The sequence below is a fragment of the Lepidochelys kempii genome, chromosome 2 (assembly GCF_965140265.1).
Source record: "Lepidochelys kempii isolate rLepKem1 chromosome 2, rLepKem1.hap2, whole genome shotgun sequence".
In the NCBI taxonomy this organism is placed as follows: domain Eukaryota; kingdom Metazoa; phylum Chordata; order Testudines; family Cheloniidae; genus Lepidochelys; species Lepidochelys kempii.
Genome location: NC_133257.1, coordinates 189302464 through 189327274, shown reverse-complemented (window position 1 = coordinate 189327274; position 24811 = coordinate 189302464). Strand labels below are relative to the sequence as shown.

Below are 24811 nucleotides of genomic sequence, written 5' to 3'. Positions count from 1 at the left end.
CTGCACCTGGCAGGACTGGACTTAAAACTCTAAATCTTAGCAGTCCAAATATGGCTTCAAAGAGACATCTGTTATGACTATTAATTATTATCTGGTAAGCACAAATGATGTGCTCAGGTCTGTACAAGATACAGACACAGAGATAATCCTTGCTGTAAGGAGAATACACTTAGAAGTAAAACCCTTGAAGAGGACAGATTCTTGAAGCTACTCTGTGCTAGTTAAATGCCAGTGCAGACCTTTTAATACTTTATGAATAGGCCTGGAAATGAATACTTTCCTCCTATGTAAACTGAAGTGATTACAGTATTCTCCACCCGTGATAAAACCATACTGATGGTACACTGAGAAGATTCCTTCCAAAGAGCTTCAGAAATCTATTTTAAAGAGCTAAAAACGAGGGGTCTATGCCTAAAATTTAATCAGTCTTGTTTTGTTTGTGAGAGTTCACTATGGTACTTACTGGAAATCAACAGGAAGAACAAACGTCCACAGTAGGCTCAAAGGTTAGCATGATGCTGGTATTATTTTAACCTGGATGGTGAGGAGGAGGAGGAGGATTCGTGTTGCTGTAGCACAATAGAGGTGCTGCTCAAAGAGCAAAACCCCATCACAGTGCAAATATAATCCATGCCCCCAAAGGATTCATAGCCTAGACTATGAGCTGGCCCTACAGCATTAGGAACACAGGAACTGCCATACTGGATAAGACTTAAGATCCATCTAGGCCCTAGTATCTGAGAGTGTCCAATACCAGCTGGTGCAGAGGAGGGTGTAAGAACCCCACAGTAGGCAGGCATGGAGTAAGCTGCTTCCCCGACAGGTCTCACACTTCTCTCTAATAGCTAGAGATCGGCTGAAGCCCTGAAGCATGCGGTTTAATATCCTGTCCAAAATTTGTTGTCGGGATGCAGTTGTCGTGCAATAAGCAGGAGTCTCGGCTCAGCACCTGCCTAGCTCATGGCAGCTGATAGCACCCTCTGGTAGTGCGTTAAACAATGTAGCTAACATCTGTCTTGTGTTTGTTTCATCACCTTCACCCCAGGAGGGGAAGTGTGCGCCAGGGAGTGGTTTTGTGTATTTGTTTGTTAATATCTACACACACACACTCTATGTGTAAATGAAAGAAGGTAGAGTCAAAGAAATGTGTCTTGCACTCGGTGTGCACGCTGGTGAAGTTTGTGATGGTCTTTAGTGCCTACAGAAGTTCATTCCACAGTCCTGGGCCAGCCCTTGAGAAAGTTCCTTCCCCCACAGTTGAACTTCACCCTCGTAGAGTTCCATTGTGCCAGGCGGCAACAGGCACAAACAACACAATTGCCAGCTAAACTGAACACATCTGGCATCAGACAACTATCTATTGTTCCAGCCATCCCATACCCCTCGCCACAGGGTCTGAACACATAGCTCCTATACGTCCAGAAATGAAGACCTCTACAAGCAGAGCTGAAGGAGCAGCACAAGCTTAATTTGTGTGGTGGAGGCCTGTGGTTTTGGAAATGAAGGTTCTAGGTTCTACTCCTGATGCTGCATTTAGATGCCGGTTACGTCATCCCTGTGCTGCAGTCCCTTTACACTGGCTGCTCTGAGGAATGCCCTTGAGATAAGGGAAGCCTCCCATATGGCATAGCATCAGCATAGACAGTTCAATGCCAGTTATGACAGCAGGTCCCCACTCAGAGGACACGTTGGGGGCTATTCCTGAGGGAATGGAGACATGAGTGAAGTGCTTCTGTGCTCTGGCAGTTCCCAGCTGCCTCGATGTCCCTTGGGGCCTTTGGCAGCCAGGCCCAAGGCAGAGCAGCCCTACATTGGCACCCAGATTGGGTAAGGCAAGAGTGGCATAAAGTCACCTTTGCCTCCCATTTTGGGCCCTGTGCTTAGCGCTGGTTGACTGCAGAGATGAACTGGGCCTGTTGTGTCTATGGCTTGGTTACACTCTGCTGCCAGTGACATCTGAATTTAAGAAAACTGAAGGAATTTTAAGCATCTAATTTATTTGTATTTTGTACATTTCGTTCAATTTGGGCACTGGGTAATCAGAGCCTGTTCTGTTTCACTGTTATTTCTAGTCCCTTTCATCCTCTGGTTCTTCAGCCCTTGCACAATATTATTGACTAGTTAACACTGAGGCGGGGGGAAGTTGGGGGCAGGATGACTGTTTGGGGTCCTAACGTGAGTCGGTCCTAAAATTATTTAAATTATTTAAATTATTTATTTGCACTTATTCATCAAACACATGGAGATGGGCTTGGGAGTTGGGTCCCACTAAGAATAGAAGCTACGCTCAGTTGCTTTCGTTATTTAACATAGTAAACAGTAAAAGCAACTGGAATTTGCCCCCCCGCCCCCCCCCAGGAGAGTTTTAACATCAAACCATTTCTCTTTCTCTCTCCTTGCTCATTGTTTCCAGCCAGCAGCCTGAAGACCCTTGGAGTTGATTTGCTCCAAAAGCAAAATGCCGGGCTTCACCACACTGAGGAATATCATGAAAACACCAGTCTGATTGTGAGACGAGGGCAGGTGTTTCAGTTAAAGCTGACCTTTGACCGGGAACTGAAAGACAATGACAAAGTGGTGGTGCAGCTCAGTGTCGGTAAGAACACAACTCTTTAGCTCTCAATGGTATGTCTAGCAATGCAGGAGTTGCCATGCTCAGGTACGCTAGCCCGACCAGACTTGTATGGTATCCAGTCTCAACACTAGCCAATGCTGCTATGGTGAAGAGTGAAGGAATGGATGCACCATAATGCACCTGGCCAATTTTATACTACATCATTATGGCGGAGACTTAATTTCTTCCATACCTTGGCTGGTAGCTAGATTATAGATCAAAGCATGAGGACAGGAAATAGAACCTTGTAGTCCTAACTACCATACACTTGGTCTAACCATTAGACCTTGTCATCTTATCACATGCTGATTCACACCTCCTCTGTATTTTGTATTGATCTATTTCCAGGTGAGAAACCAATGGAATCCAACGAGACCCTTTTGTTGATGAACCTGAGGTCTGGGCAGGACTCCCGGTGCTGGTGTGCCAACATCTCTAACACCAATGGGAAGGAGGTAGATAGATCACTTGTACACAAAATTTATTCAAGTGGCAAATGAAAGGACCACTTGGTGCTGCAATGGCAGAGTGGGTGCTCTGGGTATGCCAGGGCTGGAGGGCGCTGTGGAAGCAGGGACTACACTCAGCCTTGGGGAGAGAGAGAACACTTGTGTCACTCTCTAGGGGCTTGCTCTGAGGCAGATGGACGCAAGATGGAACAGCATCAGCAGGCTTCAAGGGAAGCTGTGCCCAGCCCTTTTCTATGCCTGGAAAAGAGTCACTGCAATATGGGAAGGGGAGTTAATTGGGAGACACGAGAGAATACTCAGAGCTCTGAGATTGGCTTCTGCTGTCTGCTCACTAGCTTTATAGGAGAAACACCATCCCGTTGAATTCATCGCTCTATTGCTATATTCTGACAGCTGCCTTGTCCTCCTCCCATCCATTTCTCCCTTCAGCACATGCCACAGGCTTGATTAGATTCATTGCTGTAAGATCAGAGAGTGTTACTTGTACCACATTTGTTCACACTGAAGAGGGGGCAATGTGATGGATAATCACCTGCCTTGTGCTTTGCTTAGTGCCTGGTAACTGTGACCAGTCCGGCAGATGCAGCTGTTGGAAAATACTTTCTGAGTGTGAAAACTGGATCTCACATTTATAGCCCTGGAAACAAAGTTGTCTACGTGTTGTTCAACCCTTGGTGTGAAGGTAATAGAAATGGCCTCGTGACATGTAGTTACAATGACTGCTATAGGAGATGATGTGTTCTTTATACTTTCCTTCTTTAGTCTCAGTTTCTTGCTCCTCTTCTCTTTAAAACACTGACGCCTAATTCTTCAAGCCATGGAACGTCAGCCAATAATATTTAGCACTGATACTGGGCCTGACTGTGAATCCCTTACTTCCATTGGTGCTCCATTATTCACCCTAATGGTCCCATTTAAGCCAATGGCACTGTTTCTCTGAGTAGCTGCTCATCGATGGGAAAAAGGGGTTCACTGTCCAGTTCACTGTGAAGAAGTAGGTGTTGAAAAGAAAGATGTTTTCTACTATTTCATAGAGAACATGGTTATTTTTCCAGGGAAGGAAGAAAGTTCAGGATTAAATCTGAACGCTGTTTAATCATTAGTCTGGAACCAGTGCTGCTAACTCTAGGCTTCACTAGCTTTATGTTTCAAGAACAGAAAAGACTTGTTGAGCCTTTGAAAAGTTTTCTACCAAGTGCATGAAAATCAAGTAACATGTTCATGTGTTTTCTTCAGCTGACACAGTTTTCATGCCTAATGATACTGAAAGATTGGAATACGTTCTCAGTGACACAGGTTACATCTATGTTGGATCAGTACAAAATATAGTTGGAAGACCCTGGAATTTTGGACAGGTAAAAGACTGTAATAATATGGGCGTGATCACACTCTCTCTCTCTCAACATAAGCAGGTGCTATTCCAACAAATGTGACCTTTCGCTGAGACCCCAGTTCAAGGAGCTACGTAAGCACACACATATCTCAGAGGTTATGAGTAATCTTATTCATTTCAAAGGGAATATTCACCTGCTTAAAGTAACACACACGATTAAGTTCCTTCCTGAATCAGGGCCTGAGAATGGAGTTTTATATATTTATAGTCAGATCACAATGTCCAACATGAAGCATGTGAGACAAAGCATTCTTGGTAGAGGGGAGGTGGCTATGGAGCCAACTTCCAGAGGACCTCAGGCAAATCCAGAGTCTAATCATCTTTAGGAAACATTGTGAAACCTTATTCTTCAAAAAGGCCTCCCCACCCTATGAATGACACAGCACGGACACCCTTCTACTCAAACCCCCCTACACCAAGCCACAGTCCCCCAAGACATGGTTTTAAAAGGTAAATTAATGAAATCTAAAAGATAGAAAGCAAAAACCCTAGTCCAAGAAGAGTTTTTTACCCCGAAAAGGGAGACATGCCAGAAACTCCATGAAGTCCATGAGGGACTTTGCTATTGCTGTTGATTTAACATGGTGGGCACTCAGATATTACCGTGATTGCAGACAATATAAAACCCTAAACGATAGATTTGATTTAAAAAGTGGTTGTTATTAATGTGATAATGATATTCAGAAAGTGTTACGAAATAAAAGATCTGATTCTCCACATCAGTGTAAGAAAGGGGAGAACTGGGCCCAAAAGGTCTAAAGACCTCATCATGTAATTTACACATTTACTGGTTGACCAGTGACTGAATGGGCATGATGGGTGAACTACCCTGTAACTCAGAAAGGTCACCCTCCAGGACAGCTCTGAGATACCGTTAGCAGAGAAGTGGAGGAAATCTGTATGTGTGCTATAGATAAAGAGAGAGCTTTGGTCTCTTGTGCTCTTTGGCATATTTCTTAAATTGTGTGTTCACACAAGTAATAAATAAAAAAAACAAACCAAAGTAATAGGTTCATCTACACTGGAATAAAAGACAGACGGTATGGCTGTGGCTGGCTCGGATCAGCTGACTCGGGCTTGCGGGGCTTTGGCTGCAGGGGCTATAAAATTGCAGTGTAGACGTTTGCATTCAGATTGGAGCCCGGGTTCTGAGACCCTGCGAGGGAGAAAGGTCTCAGAGGACTGAAGAAGAGCTCTGTGTATACACGTCTTTCTCACCTACAGAAGTTGGTCCAATAAAAGATATTATCTCCCCCACCTTGTCTCTCTACAGTTAGGTTGCAATATATATTCATTCTCCCTTTTACTCTCACAAGCTTTTGTTACTCACATGAGTACTTCCACTGACTTTGGTGAGACTATTAATGTAACTAAAGACTACTCATGTGAGTAAGGATTGCTGGATAAGGTCCTCTATATTAATGCATGGAGACTGGTCTATGCTTGCCCCCCAGATGAGGTCCTTCCATTTCAGGCCTTAGGCAGAGGTATGGCAGCTCTGGGGCCCTGTTCCTTGGATAACTGGTGAACTTCAGTCTCCATGGAAGTCAATCCAGTACCTTTCATGGACACTAAATTCATCTGACATAATAAAGAAGGTTTGGAGGTTAATCTCAGTCCTATAGATTAGTTGCTGTAAGAAAATTCCAGTGAAATGGGTTTTAGCCCACGAAAGCTTATGCCCAAATAAATGTGTGAATCTCTACGGTGCCACAAGGCCTCCTCGGTTTTTTTGCGCAAATGGACTTGTTAGCATCAGGCAGTTTGCATTTGGAGCAGCACATAAACAGGCCATTGTTTTTTATCTCCAAAACAGTTTGAGGAAGACGTCTTGGACTCCTGTATGTATCTCCTGGACAAAAGTAAACTCAAGCATAAAGTTAGAAAAGATCCTGTGATTGTGTCCAGAGCCATGTCTGCTTTGGTGAGTCTCTCCGAGAAGTGACTTGCCATTGACTCATTTCTTTTTGTTTTGCTGCTGCAAATCAGTTTGTTCCAACCCCTCTTCCACCTGTTTGTCTGTCTCAATCTCTTCCCTGCCCCTGGCATTTAGAAAACCATTACAGGCCTAATTTGAAACGGATTTTTGCTTATAACGCACATGGATCTGAAGGACAGGATCTGAAGAAACTGGCCAAGGGAAAAGGTAGCTGCAATGTAGCATCCCCACATTATCTAGCCAGTGCTCTCGGATTCATGGCTGCTATGCTGAAGTGGTACTCGCTGCAGCTGAGGAGGGTGGGGCAAGAATCAGGAGAACAGCTTGTTGTACATGGTACGTTCCCCTTTCAGTGCACTAGAAGAACTTATGATGCAAAATGCATCCTGAGTTACAGCTCCTCTGAGCAGCCTGAGTTACACCTCCTCTCTGGATGTCTGAGCCTTACAGGAAGAACATGGGCAGCTGGCTGACCACCTTGCTAACTACCATAGCTACAGTGCGTGCCCTGTGCCCAGAGCAAGTGCAGGCACAGAAGGGATCCCCATGACAGGTTTGAGTTCCACTGGGTCTCTTGCCTGCAGGGCCAGTGTAACCACTAGGGTGCCTAGATTTGGGGGCACCAAAAAGTGGTGCCCCCCCCCCATTTTTTTTTACACTATTGCTCCCGGCGGGGGGATGGGCCGCTCGCAGCCACGTTAGCACCTACCTCTGCGGGCGTCCTCTGCAACCGCGGGCCCCGCTGCCTCCCTCCATCGCGCCACACGTCACTGTCCGCCCGCGCCCCCTCGGAGCCACCTCCTCCCCGAGCTGCCGCATCACTCCTAGTCCGCTCCCTCCGGCTCTGGCAGTCCCGGACCCCCTGCTGCAGCAGCGGCTGCTGCCCGAGGGCTGCCAGCTACAGATCAGAGTGGGTGATATCAGCCCGCCTGCAGCTAGCCCTATTGACAGCAATGCAGTGGCGGTGGGGGAAGGAAGAGGAGACCGTGGCCACCGGTCCACCTGTGGGGGTGGATCATGGCCTGCCAGGGGATACAGGGTTAAAGAGCTGCAAAAGTGTAACCGTCCTCAGCACATGCCACCTTCCAAGGCTTCATCCCCGTCCATCCCTGCAGCCCTGTGGAGCAGGTAAATAGAGCCCCATTTTTGGGGAAACTGAGGCAGAGAACAGGGACGTGATTTGCCCAAGGTCACCTGGGGAGTCATTGTCGGAGTCCTGCTTTGAACACAGGGGTTCAAGGGCAACACACTGCAAGTTTTCCGTGAAGAAACACAGCTGTCTCAAGCCCTTATGACTACAAGGAAAATCTTCCAAAGGTGATGGGAGTCTAGCCGACACAGTTCTGTCTACCTGAGTCTGCAGCCAGCCTGGGACAGCAGCTCTAGGAAATGTGGCAGTAACTGTTAAGTCTAATTACGACACCATCAGATTTTCATGTAACATGGATGGCCAGTTGCGTGGTGCACAACCACTGCAAGTGTGCGAGCAACTCAGGTTAAGTGCAGCTGAACCCTGGACAGGCTGCAGCACCCAAGAAATTTTTGTTCTCCTGCTGAATGACAGCAGATGCACCAGTAACTTTACTAGGTAGAAGTTTAGTGACCACATTAGGGCCATATCCTCCCCACTCCCAGCATTGGGCCAACTGCCCCTCATCATTCTCCTGATTGCTTGTATTGTTATTGATGGGAGATCTGCTGTGGATTGAGGGGTGTATATGGACCTGCCTTTGCAGGCTCAGTCCTGGCCCAGCATTTGAAATAAATTGCCCTGAGTTTCAGAAGTACTGAGAACCCCAGAGTTCCCACAGACATCGGGGGAACCGCAGTGCTCAGCATCTCTCAAAATCAGGTCCAGAATGACACTGACGCCTCTGCCCTGGGCCAGAGCTCTCTGAGTAAGGGGCTTCAGCAGCATGGGGCAGAGTAAAGCAACCATGACGATCATGACAGAGGCTGGAACTCTGTCCTCGCCTCACACCTGTGGGGAAGACAGGCCTTCAGACACCCCCTCCCGCCTCCATTGCACTTTCCAGCCCAGGAGCAAGGAACCATTTCACACCTTAGCGCTGGGGGGAACTGAAGCCCAGAACGGGGAAGTAACTTGCCTGAAGTCATCCAGTGAGTTGGTGCCAGGGTGGAGAATAGAAGCCAGATCCTGACTCCCAGCTCTGTGCTCTGATCCCCAAAACTTTCTAGATCCATGCCGGGGGGGAGGGAGGGCAAGAGGGACTCTAAACACATGCAGGAGACCCAAGAACATTTATTTCATTAAATATGTAGACTAAATAATGAAATTAATCAATTTTCAAGCAGAACGTGTATTAATTCTAATGAACAATGCCACATTATGCAGGATTCATTTTTGGAAGTTTATAATAAACGATGCTCCGGGGTGGCACAAGGTGGAAGTTTCGCCTAGGGTGCAAAATATCCTTGCACCGGCCCTGCTTGCCAGACTTCGTTTTCTCTATTCTCTGTGTCTTAGGTTAATTCCAATGATGACTCAGGAGTCCTTTTTGGGAACTGGTCAGGAATTTATACTGGTGGAACCTCTCCCATGGCCTGGACAGGAAGTGCCCTAATTTTGCAGAAATACTACAAAACAAAAAAACCCATCTGCTTTGGTCAGTGCTGGGTTTTCTCCGGAGTTCTTACTACAGGTAAAACACAGTACCATCCATCTTTCCTGATCAACCAAACACTGGGGAAAGATTCCTCCACACACAGTGCAGCCGGTGGTGGGGAACTTTCCAAACAGCCTTTCCCAGTGATGTTTTATTCGTCTATATTTCAGTCATGCGCTGCTTGGGGATTCCAGCCAGAAGTGTGTCTAACTTCGCTTCAGCTCACGATACTGAGGAAAATCTGAAAGTTGACATCTACCTGAATGAAAGAGGCGAAAAACTGGATGACATGACATCAGACTCTGTCTGGTAACTCTAAAGAATGCTAGATAATTCCTGTACTCCTGAAGCTTTCCTGTAGAACTTTACTTTGTATTTCTAATCACAAGGAAATTTTTCTTTTAGAACTTCTCGATTATTTTGAGTTTGCAGCTGAACAATAAGAGGAAGCTTGAATATTTTCTTTAGGCATTTCCCTATTAGACTGCATCTGAGATAGTTTGGGCTCTAGTAGGGTTTGTGTTATAGCTTAGCACCAGCTGTAGTTAAGGATTCCCAAGCTGTTCCATTCTAAGCCCCTGTTTTGTCCTGCTCATCTCTTTCTATCCTATCCAGCTGAAATTTTGCATGCTTGGTCTCTTTCTGAAGTTGAATTTTCCTGCAAACCACATGGAAAAGTGTTTCAGCCATCTTTGTGGATGAAGAAAATGAAAAAAAAAAATCCCCCTTTTTTTTTCATTACCAAAAAACCTTATGTATTGCTTGGTTCTAGTGCCTACATGGCTGGTGCTTGACATTTGTCATGGAAACAACTCTCGGGCCAGAGAAGTGTTTTCAAGTGACTTGATGCAATTTGGGGTTGGCTTGGCCGCATTATGAGCCTTCGAAAATCATACTTTGCTCATGAGCGGTAAGGGCCTAATCCAGTTCTAATTTAAATCAGTGGAAGACTTTCATGGCCTACAGTGGACATTGGATCAGGCCATACATTTTAAAAAATAACATTAAGGGTATTTTTAACAATGATCACGTAATGGTCTGAGCAAAGATAGATGGTGTTGTGCGTACATCAAAAGCCTAGCTGATTTATAGTGAATGAGGCAGGTCATGTTTAGGAGCCCAGCTTCATTCTGGGCCCAGTCCAAAGCCTATTGAAGTCAACAGTAAGATTCCCATTGGCCAAAGCCAGCAGGCTTTGGAGGAGGGTCTTGTTCTGCACAGGTGCATGTCCCTGTTCGCTCTCCCCAAATAAAGGGCCAGGCTGTGGCCTCCTTGTTCAGGCTGAGTAGCACATGGCTCCCCAATTAGTCTCATTGCCACCACTAGTAAAGCTGCGGTGTAAACTACCAGTCAGTGTGAGTAAGGAGATCACAATCTGACAATTAAAGACAGAAAGATGTAAGACTGCTGCAGTGCTTTACAGCTCTCTTCTCATTATGTACAAAGGATGTAATGCATGGAAAAATACAGATTTTTTTCCCCATTCTTTAAAAAAGTATATCTGATGTAAAAATGAGTCCGGGGACAAAACTGAGCCCACCTCTTCCTCTGGGGGATCAGTCCGATCGCTCAGCTCTTTGGGTCCAAGAGGCTGAATATGCATGTTAAATTGCAGGGTGCAAATAATTTTGTTTTTAACTTTGCAACCTAATTGCATGTAGGAATTTTCACGTGTGGAATGATGTGTGGATGAAAAGGCCAGACTTGCCCCAGGGTTTTGATGGTTGGCAGGCAGTTGATGCCACCCCACAGGAGATAAGTCAAGGTAGGATTTACAAACAAAGAGACTCTATTGTGATTTTGGGGAGGGGGGGACTATTTTACAAGGAAATCAAGTGCTTTGCTGAGAAGAGGCCATAAACACCTGCTTGACGTTAAGTACTTGACTAGTCCAATTCATGTCAAACCTGAGCCAAGTGAGTTGCCCAAGTTCACACAGGAGTAGATCTGAGAACAGAAGTTAGATCTCCTGATTCCCAGCCCTATGTTCTGACCTCTTAAATGAGAGTCCTTTGGCCTCACTGCTGGTGCCATGGATGTGAATGTTACGGCATTTTTGCAAGCAGAAAATCAAACATTTCCGGGCACTAGGAAATGAAAATGGTTTAAGGGGTTGGAGCATGGGGCTGGGAATCAGGAGATCTGGGTTCTGGTCTCATCTCTACCCTGATTTACTGGGTGACCTTGGGCAAGTCATTTTGCCTCTCTGGGCCTCCATTACTGAACAGGAGATGATCGTTACCTGCCTAAAAGAGTGTTGTGAAGACTAATTGATTAATGTTGGCAAAGCATGTTGATGTCCTCAGATTACAAGCACTACAGAAAGGCAAAGCGCTATTTTTATTTTACAGTAAATTCTATTGACACACTTTTTCAGCCTGTACCTTTTCGGGTCAGTTTCCAACATCCATCAGTATACATCTCTAGATCCTACAGATAAAGCAGGTTTCAAGGGGTTGGCCTGTGTATTAGCCCCTGTTACAGATGCTATTTAATATGCTGTCCCTTGCCATTTTGGGTTTGGGAATAGAGTAGTTAGCAACTGTATAATTGTAGCAGGAGTCAGAAGAGCTGAAATAAAGAAGGCCTAGAATTATCATTGCAAACTGAAATATGCTGAACTCCAGCACATACAGATAAATACTAAGGGCCTGATCCTGCAGTGCTGCTGAGCACTGTCAACTCTTATTATAGTCAATGGGAGTTGAGGGTGCTCAGCACCTCACAGGAAATGCTCAGCCGTGATTTTGGGCTTCAGGAATCTTTTGTTGCTTTGTAAAACCTGCTTAGAAATTGCATGTCTGCAGCTGGTTTCATAGGGGAGACTGTGGTAGGATTCCTAGCAGCATCAGCTGAGCTGAGGATTGCAACCAGGGCTACCAACAGTGAACATACAAAGAATGGGATTATTTATCAGATCTCTCCTACTCTAGAGTAAGGAGGAGGCTGGAGGGAGATGGCATCTAATGAAGCACTGAGGACTGCAGAGTGAGGGAGGGAGACAGACTGTAATGAAGAATAGGAAGTTTAAACTGGGACAAGGCCCTTAATGCACTGAACCTGAATGGTTCTTATGGGGAATTGTTCCCAGTGTCTTGAGAAAAAAGCGTTCCTTACAAAATCAATCAGATTTCAAATAACAATAAAACACTTATATGGCACTTTTCATCAGTAGATTTCAAGTGCTTTACCAAGGAAGTCAGTATCATTATTCCTGTTTTTCATATGGGGAAACTGAGGCACAAAGCTGTGCTTTGCCAAAGGTCACCCAGCAGGTCAGTGGCAGAGCTGGGAATAGAACTCAGGACTCCTGAGTCTCAGTCCAGTACTCTGTCCAGTAGCCCATACTTCAGGGGCCTTATACTGACCCACAATCCCTCCTCCATCCCCACTATGCATTGCGAATGGACTGAAAGGACAAGAAATCCCACTCCTTTAATCCTAAAACAGCTAAGGGAAGGGAGCCACTCCTCTGAGCCTATGGAGGGAAACCCCATGTGATTAGGGCTTCATTGGCTTCGGAAAGGTGGAAAGAGATTGCATCGTCATGGAACAGTTTCTCTACCTGGTGTTCTTGCAAACCACAGAGAAAACTCCATGGCAGTTAATCATAACATTGTCACACTGCTTTCTTTTGGGGAACAGGGTATGGTAGAGGAGGAGGCAGGTGCTGTGCTGCTAGCCAGGAGGCCCAGGGAGTAGCATCAAGGTCCCAGTACCTTCTAAGCCCTGGGATTTCTGCAAAGGCTTCACAACGGCTATTTGTTGGGAGGACCATGATTTCCTCTCCCCACCCAGACAGTGAGTCAGAAACTACAAATTGCAGCTTCGGGGGTTTCCCATGTAGTGTTGCCCTTTCTGTAGGGTTTCCCTGAGAAGATATTACTAGCCCTGGTTCTATACATCTGTAAATGACAGGAAGTATTGTCAAATAGGGTAGTATTACCCTATATTACAGATGGGGAACTGGGATACAGAGGGTGAAAGGGCCTTACCCAAGATCACACAGCAGGTCAATGGCACAACCAGGAGTTGAATCCAGAGTCCAACTCCCTGAATCACAAGACTGTGTCTTTCTCATTCTGTGATTCTTAAAGAGAGTAAAATATATAGAAGCTCTTACAGGCCTCCCTGAGCTCTGCACCTTTGACACAAATCACATTTCATCATGTAAAAAATCTGCTACTTAAAGAAGCGAAAAAGTTTTGGGCTCGGAACTAGTGTGGAGGAGTATTTATTGCCAGGTTCAGTTACCAAGGGGGTGGGCCACTGCTGTGGGATGTCAGAGATATTGTGTGTATGTGGTGATTGAGGAAAATGGAGCCTCACTTAATACACGTGAAAAGAAAGTAACATTCAACATACTCTTTAGGTGTTTACCAGTGCGGCCCTTGTCCACTAAAAGCCATCAGAAGTGGGGAAGTCTATTTGCTCTACGACTCCAAGTTTGTGTTTGCTGAAGTGAATGCCGACAGGGTCTTCTGGCAGGTGAAGAACGTGAATGGCAAACAGAAACTTGTCAAACTGCGTGAGGAGTCCAAGGCCATTGGGAAGAGCATCAGCACCAAAGCTGTTGGGAAGAACACGAGGGAAGACATTACGGCACAGTACAAATTCCCAGAAGGTGACCGGTAGCCGAGATCTTTCCAGCATCCTGTAGAAGATAAGATGAGACTGTTGGTCACGTGATTCTCTGCAGACACCAGAGTAGTCACATGCTTTATCAGTGTGGAAATCCAATCGGCTGCTTTAGTAATGCACATTTAAAGTGTACTACTCGGCAAAATACATTCAGAAACAGGGAGGGAATCAGGAATATTGGCTATGAGTATCTTTGTGTCTGCAGTGACACCTGCTGGCTGTTTTCCAGTAAGAGGTTGTAGCAAGCATGCTAGTAACAAGAGAAATAGGCCCAATAGATTCAGCAGTTCTGCTTGATCCAAAATTGCTCCATTTCATACCTTCTTCTATCTACAAATTATATCATATTTCAAGAAACAGCTCCCCCCCCACCACATACCCAGAAACTTGCTATGTTAAGCAATGTGACTATTAAAACATCTCATCTGAGGATCAGTCAGATTGGGAAATCAGAGGAACATTGCAGAAAGGCATTTAAGTTAGACTCTGCATTTGATCCTTCTTCTCACCAGTCTTCCAATATAGGTATTTTAGATGAGTTTTCTTCTCGACAGTTCTTGCAGTCTTAGGTCTTTGTGCTAGCCCATTCTTGTGAACAGAAGCCTTGGGATATCTGAACCTGCTTCACACTCCATTCTGTATATACAAAGTTCTATGGAACGCTTTTAGTGTAGTTTTTGGCCACCACATATTTATATTGACTCCCAGTCATCCTCCCCTGCCCCGAGTTGTGTAAACCTGGTGACCTAAGTTTTCAAAAAAGAGTAGTGTTTTTTGGGTGCTTAACTTGATAGACTGATTTTCAGGAAGTGCTGAGCACCTACCTTCTAAAGATCGGGGTCCTCTGAAGTGTCTGAAATTGACAACCCACAAAATTACTGGTCACTTCTGAAAATCTGGCCTGCTGTGTTCACCTGCTGTTTAAATCCTACGGTAGAGTAAAATCAGGAGAGATCTGTACACTAGTTTAAACATGCAGTGTTCAGTGCTGGGAAGCATGCCCTGCTGTGCTGTCTATATTTTAGCAGAAGGATAAACAGAGAAAAATTGGACCAGATTGAGGAAACTACAGTGCACATTATTTGTTATGACTTTAGCTTTGCTTTTCCTTTTCCTGGTATTCAGGCTCTCCAGAGGAAAGGAAAGCTGTGGAAAAGGCTTGCTCCTATCTGAACTCTTCAAATTTGGCAGTTTGTCACAGCACAACTCCTCCACCCCTCCAGGCTGGGATCCAACTGGAGGTAGAGGGCGAAAAAGCTTTATGGCTGGGCAATCCCATTAATCTGAACATCATTGCAAAAAACAGCTCTGCTGGGGCGTGGACGATCAATCTCGTTGCCTCTTGCCAACTGCAGTGCTACACCGGGAAAGTAGAGGCCAATCTTGGATCCATCAAACAGATTGTCCAGACTGAAAGCAAACCTGGTGGGTCCATGAATCTGTCATATCCCATGTGCCTTCTCTTATGATACTGCAATGTGTCTTCAAGACAGCTAGTGTGGAATGACTGTGAATCAACACAGGTGTATGACCTGGGGTCTGACGATGCTTATGGCATAGCAAAGAGGGATTTGTGCAGGGGAAGGTCTATATAATTATCATTATTTATTTCTTCTATGGCAGTGCCTAGTAGCCCCAGTCATGGATCAGAACCCCATTATACTAGGTTCTGTACAAACACAGAACAAAGAAAGACATTCCCAAAGAGTGTATAATCTGAAACATTTGCATTTAGTTTGATGGCCTTTTGGTTGCCTGTGTGAAATAAGTTTGCCAACTTCAGTTCAGTTCCCAGTGGATGAGTGTCGACAGCACTAAAACCAACACACCAATTTGCACATTTTGGCATCTAAAATTGGTTGGATTATTGGTTGTGTAATCATTAGGGATTGTGAATTTAAACCCTTTTGTGTTGTTTCTGTTTCTAAATTGTTGATGAACTGATTCAGGGCTTCTGCAAATGTATTCATTCTCGGCTGTTATTTGCAGAATAGTTTACACAAACTAATTTCAGACAATGGGCTGCTCCTGAACTGTTCGCTAAAGCTGTTTGTCTTTGTTATTCATGGTGTGCCACTGGGGGTCACAAGAGAGTATTTCTGATCCCTGGCTAGATGACTGAAATTTTTTAAAACAGGAGACTAATGAATGACAAATAATTAACAGCAAATAATGCACTTGCAGTAAGAATCTTCAGAGGAGTAGTCAGTCACTCAGGCTAAAATACGTTCAGTTCTCGGGATTCATGAGTGTATCACATATATAAAATGGCCATCTGAATACACAGAAAGTATGTGATAGGACACTTCCTCTACTACTAAATGGGGGTGGAGGTCTGCTACATAGGTTGGGACTTTAAAGGTGAGGACAGGAAATTTAAAGAAGATTAGTTGGACGGAGATTTTGTGGCTAGATAGAATTCGGTCTCCTGCAAGTCAAGTGTGGGAGCCTTTCACAAGCACTAAGGAGGTTTTCCAGAAAATTAGGAATAAAATGCAAAGTTAAGAAGAGGAGAGAATTTACATAATCCCAATAAATACCTTATGTCCTGTGCCTCTGGCAAAGAAGTGGAAGTAGCCCAAATGCAGCTATGCATTTCATACGTCCAAATGCACTTAAGCACTTTACAATCCATCCTATCAAACTACTTCTGAATCAAGGAAACACACTATAACTAATAAGTGCTGAAAGCTTCTGCCAAGAGAGTTACATATGGGACAGAATCTTCCCTTGTCAATCAGATATTGCTCACTTGAACTTTTCCCCCAGAGGGTCTTCATGTCCCTGGTTCTCACCCATATAGGCCCCATCATTACTGTGCCAAGGCCTGGGTGGGACTTTCTTTGGAGTTCCATTCCTCAACCCTAACCATGGCTTGCTTAGTAACTGCAACCCCACCCTTTTCGGTGAGTGTTGGCCTACTGCCTCTGCAGATAATTCACCTTCTGCCCATATTGGAACTAGGGACGTAAACTCCCCTGCTGCCGAGCCCAGGACTCCCTTGCTTCCTGGGGGGCAGCAGCCGGGAGAAACCCAGGGTGCGGGGATGGGCAGGGGATTCCCTGGGTGCAGGCGGCTGGGCCTGCAGCAAGGACTGGTGTCTGGGATCCCCCGCGTCGCAGGGGCTGGTAGCGGAGCCCCCGGTAAAATGTGGGGATCCTGCAGCACCCCCCCCTTTGCTCCCCAGTTAAATGTTTAACCGTGTAACCAATAAAATTTTAGTCAGTTACAGGGTTGCTTTTTTTTTTAACTGTTACTTACATCCCCAGTTGGAACCATGTTAGACCAGAAGCAAAACAGTTCCCATTTATTGGTCCATAATTAAAGCTATGCAGCACATCAAGTCTATGTAGAATAGACATCACCAAACATTTTCATGAAGATCAACTGACTTTCTGCTTCAGCCTTCTGTTGTTGTGTACAGAAAATGCTGCATTAACATCTTTTTCCCCCCCTGTTGTTTGTCCAGTTATTCAGCTCCCTCTGAATATTGCAGCTGATGATTATATGAAGACTGTAACATCTGTTGAGGATGAACTTCTCCTAAAAGTCAATATTATTGCTGAGATTCAGGAAACTAATGAAAAGCTCACTGATGAACTCACACTAACGTTCCAATATCCCCCTCTCAAGGTGGAGGTAAGAAGTTAAATGACTGGCGAAGCTGTGCATAGATACCCTGGTGATGGGTATTATAGAAACGCCTATGGATGGATGGCTAGGTAAATAAGTAAGCCAGAATTGTGACTAGAAAGACAGACCGCTAGTGAGAACTGAGCATCTGGATATTTTACAAAATAAGGGCATAGAGCTCTGCTTCCAGATAAATGTAGGTGCCCCGAGCTACCCCAACCTAACATGCTTTGAGCAGGGGGTTGGACTAGATGACCTCCTGAGGTCCCTTCCAACCCTGAGATTCTATGATATTCTACCTGCTAACATCGCAGTCAAGATTTTCAAAAATCGGAACCTAAAACTATGCTCCTCAATCCATATTTAGATACCTAAATAAGTGGCTTGATTTTCAAATGTGCTGAGCACCCAACACTCCTCTGGGAGAGCTGCTGGGAGCTCAGATGTTTTGAAAACCAGGCCTCTTGTTATAGGGCTAAATACCAGAGTGAGGAGCCAGACTTTCAGCTCCTCTTGTTACAAAGGTGGCTGCAGTGTTTGACTGGGCACTGCTGTGGCATTTTAAAGATGTCATAAAGATGGACTTTAAATCCCTTGGCACAGTCCCTCACAAAATCCTGGCTGAAAGATGAGTTGTAGTTGGTATAACTCTGTGTACATTCAGGTCAATTGAAAACTGCCTCACAGGCTACTGACACACGGATAGGTACCAAGTGAAGGGCCGATAGGCCAGTAGGTGCCATAGGGATCAGGGTTAGGCAAGATTTCATTCAACATTTCTATTAATGATCCAAACAACATATTCACTCAATGTTATTGTAGACTAAAGGCCAAATTCTTCTCTGGCTTGTGCTACAAAGGGGAGCTGGGATTCTGGGAGACACATCTCCCTCCGTAGTTCATGCTTCTGGCCAGGGTGGGGTTACACTGGTGCGCCTGAGGGTTGTGTGATTCTTAGGCTGGCACCTCCCTGATCATTCAGTTATTATCCACACCAAGCATCCATCCACATCCATCCTCTATCTCTATTTTAATCACAATTGTTAATACAACAAAAGGGCGGGGAGTCTCTGGGTGCTGTTTCTGTTGTTAGAGTATTGCTTTGAGTCTCTCTCTCTGTGAATTGCTTTGAGAACAGACTCTGTCTTAGAATGAACTAACACAATTAGCAGCTTGCAAGTTTCACACAGAGAGGGAGAGAAACAGTACCAAAAACCAAGAGACCTCTTCATTAGTAATACCCTGGAATTGAAACTATGGGGAATCAAACTCATTTGTGATTTTAATACAGAACTTCTTTAATATGATCCAACATAATCCCCCTTTTGACACTAAGATTTATAATCGTCAGCGTCACTTTCTATGTAGCCTATTCAAGAGAAAGTACTGTGAGGCAATTTGAGTTTGTGATTCCAATTCATGCCACATACATGATCCTAGTGATGTATCTTTACTACAAGGTTCTGGGGCAACAGGCAAGGTGAGGCACACCCACTTTTGAGGAGTCCATTCGGTACAACCTCTAGTGTCCAATAGCTTCCCTTCCTCCCCAGCGCACTGGCTCAAGGTCCAGGGTAGCCAGAAGGATCCCATGTATAATATGGGGAGTGGGCGAACCTTCAATACCTTTGCCTCCAGGGACTGTTAGTGTGCAATTTTGACAACAATTTCTCCCATTAACAAGTCTGGTTTACAATACTGGAAACATATTGCATCCATTCATATTGATAAGTGTCAAACAATGATCTCTTTCTTTTTTAACAAATGCATCAAACCCTTAATAGTTCCCGATATGACCCAGAACATTTTGTGTTCCAAAGTAGCTAGCGCAAGTATCTGCATTTCAGTGCATCCCATAGCTATGGCTGTGTAGTTTCCTATTTCTAATATTTTTTTTTCTTATGGATAAGCCATGTGGTAGTATTAAGCCATTACTAAAGATTCCATCGGCCTTTTAGGTTACCCAGACCAATTTGGACCAAGTCTACATTGGCATGTACTTGTTTCTGTATCAGGCTGTCCTGTAGCTGGGACAGAAAGCTTAATTTATTTTTAAGTTCCTGCAGGTCTTCAGTATTTTTTTTTAAACACACAACAGTGCTAGCAACAAGACAAAACACAAGACAAAACATAGAACACAGAACACAATTTCTATTGTGACAGTAGATTCATGGTATTGGGTTGCTTTCAGCTGGCATCAGCTTTTCCTGATTTTTCTGAAAGACAGAAAGAACATGTTTCTACCCCTTCTGGGGTGGCAGATTATTGCTTAAAATATTGCTTTTACAAATACCCTTGCTGATTGCAGGCAAAACAGAGGAATTGCCCCCACATTTTCCTGTTTTTGTTCTATAGGCAGGCCAGGTTTCAATGGCTTTTATCTTTTAAGTGTAAGCAGTGTCAGGATGAGCTCCACCCTGACATCTGGTGGTGAGGTGTGGCAAGTTGTGGAAAAGAACTTCAGGGGCCGATCTCATTTGCATAGGCACACCCACCACGCCTAGAATGAGACCATAGCTGCCCAAATGGTCACTTTGGCTGCTGTGGGATCCCCAGTGTCTCTGTTATTGGGGCAGGAAGAATAAATTGTTATTACCCTGATTATGGGAACTGTGCTTGGAACTGTACGTGGCCTTTTGTTACGATGGAGGGATTCACCATCATCTAAGTAGCACTCGCTAGGCAAGGGTCATGGGTTCCAAAACTGTGTGAATGGAGAGAGGCTGGCGACAAGTATTAATACTTGGTGGCATGGGCCCCTTGGTGAGGGCCTTACATGCTGATTGCACTTCCTCCTCTCTCCACTGTGGAATATCAGAGCTAATTTTGATTTCATTAGAAGTCTAGTTATAGGCTGCTGAGCTCACTCTGGGCTGACAGTGCACCAGCACTGGGGCTCCCCTACTATAAGCTGAATTCACCTAAGAGCTGAAATCACTGAGTGTTGTGTTAAGTAGTGGGGGAGCCTGAAGATATATTGTGGAGCAGTTTGCGGGACGGCTGGTGAAGCAGTTCGACGCGGAGCAGTGTGTGGATGGCAGGAGCTGCTTGTGGGCCGTGGAGCTGAGTGAAGGAGTTCGTGGGGCGGCTGGCGGAGCGGAGTGCAGCTGAGCGAAGGAGTTCGTGGGTTTCAGAGTAGCAGCCGTGTTAGTCTGTATTCGCAAAAAGAAAAGGAGGACTTGTGGCACCTTAGAGACTAACCAATTTATTAGAGCATAAGCTTTCGTGAGCTACAGCTCACTTCCTCAGATGCATATCGTGGAAACTGCAGCAGGCTTTATATATACACAGAGAATATGAAACAATACCTATTCCCACCCCACTGTCCTGCTGGTAATAGCTTATCTAAAGTGATTTCCAGCACAAATCCAGGTTTTCTCACCCTCCACCCCCCCACACAAATTCACTCTCCTGCTGGTGATAGCCCATCCAAAGTGACAACTCTTTACACAATGTGCATGACAATCAAGCTGGGCTATTTCCTGCATAAATCCAGGTTCTCACATCCCCCCACCCCCATACACACACAAACTCACTCTCCTGCTGGTAATAGCTCATCCAAACTGACCACTCTTCAAGTTAAAATCCAAGTTAAACCAGAACATCTGGGGGCGGGGGGTAGGAAAAAACAAGAGGAAACAGGCTACCTTGCATAATGACTTAGCCACTCAAAGTCTCTATTTAAGCCTAAATTAATAGTATCCAATTTGCAAATGAATTCCAATTCAGCAGTTTCTCGCTGGAGTCTGGATTTGAAGTTTTTTTGTTTTAAGATAGCGACCTTCATGTCTGTGATCGCGTGACCAGAGAGATTGAAGTGTTCTCCGACTGGTTTATGAATGTTACAATTCTTGACATCTGATTTGTGTCCATTTATTCTTTTACGTAGAGACTGTCCAGTTTGACCAATGTACATGGCAGAGGGGCATTGCTGGCACATGATGGCATATATCACATTGGTGGATGTGCAGGTGAACGAGCCTCTGATAGTGTGGCTGATGTTATTAGGCCCTGTGATGGTGTCCCCTGAATAGATATGTGGGCACAGTTGGCAACGGGCTTTGTTGCAAGGATAAGTTCCTGGGTTAGTGGTTCTGTTGTGTGGTATGTGGTTGTTGGTGAGTATTTGCTTCAGGTTGCGGGGCTGTCTGTAGGCAAGGACTGGCCTGTCTCCCAAGATTTGTGAGAGTGTTGGGTCATCCTTTAGGATAGGTTGTAGATCCTTAATAATGCGTTGGAGGGGTTTTAGTTGGGGGCTGAAGGTGACGGCTAGTGGCGTTCTGTTATTTTCTTTGTTAGGCCTGTCCTGTAGTAGGTAACTTCTGGGAACTCTTCTGGCTCTATCAATCTGTTTCTTTACTTCTGCAGGTGGGTATTGTAGTTGTAAGAAAGCTTGACAGAGATCTTGTAGGTGTTTGTCTCTGTCTGAGGGGTTGGAGCAAATGCGGTTGTATCGCAGAGCTTGGCTGTAGACGATGGATCGTGTGGTGTGGTCAGGGTGAAAGCTGGAGGCATGCAGGTAGGAATAGCGGTCAGTAGGTTTCCGGTATAGGGTGGTGTTTATGTGACCATTGTTTATTAGCACTGTAGTGTCCAGGAAGTGGATCTCTTGTGTGGACTGGACCAGGCTGAGGTTGGTGGTGGGATGGAAATTGTTGAAATCATGGTGGAATTCCTCAAGGGCTTCTTTTCCATGGGTCCAGATGATGAAGATGTCATCAATATAGCGCAAGTAGAGTAGGGGCTTTAGGGGACGAGAGCTGAGGAAGCGTTGTTCTAAATCAGCCATAAAAATGTTGGCATACTGTGGGGCCATGCGGGTACCCATAGCAGTGCCGCTGATCTGAAGGTATACATTGTCCCCAAATGTGAAGTAGTTATGGGTAAGGACAAAGTCACAAAGTTCAGCCACCAGGTTAGCCGTGACATTATCGGGGATAGTGTTCTTGACGGCTTGTAGTCCATCTTTGTGTGGAATGTTGGTGTAGAGGGCTTCTACATCCATAGTGGCCAGGATGGTGTTATCAGGAAGATCACCGATGGATTGTAGTTTCCTCAGGAAGTCAGTGGTGTCTCGAAGGTAGCTGGGAGTGCTGGTAGCGTAGGGCCTGAGGAGGGAGTCTACATAGCCAGACAATCCTGCTGTCAGGGTGCCAATGCCTGAGATGATGGGGCGCCCAGGATTTCCAGGTTTATGGATCTTGGGTAGTAGATAGAATATCCCAGGTCGGGGTTCCAGGGGTGTGTCTGTGCGGATTTGATCTTGTGCTTTTTCAGGAAGTTTCTTGAGCAAATGCTGTAGTTGCTTTTGGTAACTCTCAGTGGGATCAGAGGGTAATGGCTTGTAGAAACTCGTGTTGGAGAGCTGCCGAGCAGCCTCTTGTTCATATTCCGACCTATTCATGACGACAACAGCACCTCCTTTGTCAGCCTTTTTGATTATGATGTCAGAGTTGTTTCTGAGGCTGTGGATGGCATTGCGTTCCGCATGGCTGAGGTTATGGGGCAAGTGATGCTGCTTTTCCACAATTTCAGCCCGTGCACGTCGGCGGAAGCACTCTATGTAGAAGTCCAGTCTGCTGTTTCGACCTTCAGGAGGAGTCCACCTAGAATCCCTCTTTCTGTAGTGTTGGTAGGGAGACCTCTGTGGATTAGTATGCTGTTCAGAGGTATTTTGGAAATATTCCTTGAGTCGGAGACGTCGAAAATAGGATTCTAGGTCACCACAGAACTGTATCATGTTCGTGGGGGTGGAGGGGCAGAAGGAGAGGCCCCGAGATAGAACAGCTGCTTCTGCTGGGCTGAGAGTATAGTTGGATAGGTTAACAATATTGCTAGGTGGGTTGAGGGAACCATTGCTGTGGCCCCTTGTAGCATGTAGTAGTTTAGAAAGTTTAGTGTCCTTTTTCTTTTGTAGGGAAGCAAAATGTGCGTTGTAAATGGCTTGTCTAGTTTTAGTAAAATCCAGCCACGAGGAAGTTTGTGTGGAAGGTTGGTTTTTTATGAGAGTATCCATTTTTGAGAGCTCATTCTTAATCTTTCCCTGTTTGCTGTAGAGGATGTTGATCAGGTGATTCCGCAGTTTCTTTGAGAGCGTGTGGCACAAGCTGTCAGCATAGTCTGTGTGGTATGTAGATTGTAATGGATTTTTTACCTTCAGTCCTTTTGGTACGATGTCCATCTGTTTGCATTTGGAAAGGAAGATGATGTCTGTCTGTATCTGTACAAGTTTTTTCATGCAGTTGATAGATTTCCACTCCATACGGCTAAATGCAGTGCCTTGCATAATGACAGGTTTCAGAGTAGCAGCCGTGTTAGTCTGTATTCGCAAAAAGAAAAGGAGGACTTGTGGCACCTTAGAGACTAACCAATTTATTAGAGCATAAGCTTTCGTGAGCTACAGCTCACTTCCTCAGATGCATATCGTGGAAACTGCAGCAGGCTTTATATATACACAGAGAATATGAAACAATACCTATTCCCACCCCACTGTCCTGCTGGTAATAGCTTATCTAAAGTGATTTCCAGCACAAATCCAGGTTTTCTCACCCTCCACCCCCCCACACAAATTCACTCTCCTGCTGGTGATAGCCCATCCAAAGTGACAACTCTTTACACAATGTGCATGACAATCAAGCTGGGCTATTTCCTGCATAAATCCAGGTTCTCACATCCCCCCACCCCCATACACACACAAACTCACTCTCCTGCTGGTAATAGCTCATCCAAACTGACCACTCTTCAAGTTAAAATCCAAGTTAAACCAGAACATCTGGGGGCGGGGGGTAGGAAAAAACAAGAGGAAACAGGCTACCTTGCATAATGACTTAGCCACTCAAAGTCTCTATTTAAGCCTAAATTAATAGTATCCAATTTGCAAATGAATTCCAATTCAGCAGTTTCTCGCTGGAGTCTGGATTTGAAGTTTTTTTGTTTTAAGATAGCGACCTTCATGTCTGTGATCGCGTGACCAGAGAGATTGAAGTGTTCTCCGACTGGTTTATGAATGTTACAATTCTTGACATCTGATTTGTGTCCATTTATTCTTTTACGTAGAGACTGTCCAGTTTGACCAATGTACATGGCAGAGGGGCATTGCTGGCACATGATGGCATATATCACATTGGTGGATGTGCAGGTGAACGAGCCTCTGATAGTGTGGCTGATGTTATTAGGCCCTGTGATGGTGTCCCCTGAATAGATATGTGGGCACAGTTGGCAACGGGCTTTGTTGCAAGGATAAGTTCCTGGGTTAGTGGTTCTGTTGTGTGGTATGTGGTTGTTGGTGAGTATTTGCTTCAGGTTGCGGGGCTGTCTGTAGGCAAGGACTGGCCTGTCTCCCAAGATTTGTGAGAGTGTTGGGTCATCCTTTAGGATAGGTTGTAGATCCTTAATAATGCGTTGGAGGGGTTTTAGTTGGGGGCTGAAGGTGACGGCTAGTGGCGTTCTGTTATTTTCTTTGTTAGGCCTGTCCTGTAGTAGGTAACTTCTGGG

General features: G+C 45.2%; 1 protein-coding gene across 1 annotated transcript in view; it reads left to right on the top strand.

Moving 5' to 3' along the window:
• The window catches only part of TGM4 (transglutaminase 4), a 46397-nt gene that overhangs the window by 7564 nt on the left and 14022 nt on the right, over positions 1-24811 (top strand). The window contains exons 2-12 of the mRNA XM_073333138.1: positions 2414-2596; positions 2963-3069; positions 3637-3766; positions 4321-4439; positions 6294-6401; positions 8905-9079; positions 9214-9352; positions 10705-10808; positions 13416-13667; positions 14810-15109; positions 17154-17323. Of these exons, the coding sequence (XP_073189239.1) occupies positions 2414-2596; positions 2963-3069; positions 3637-3766; positions 4321-4439; positions 6294-6401; positions 8905-9079; positions 9214-9352; positions 10705-10808; positions 13416-13667; positions 14810-15109; positions 17154-17323 (1787 nt within the window). The remainder of the gene's footprint in view (positions 1-2413; positions 2597-2962; positions 3070-3636; positions 3767-4320; positions 4440-6293; positions 6402-8904; positions 9080-9213; positions 9353-10704; positions 10809-13415; positions 13668-14809; positions 15110-17153; positions 17324-24811) is intronic.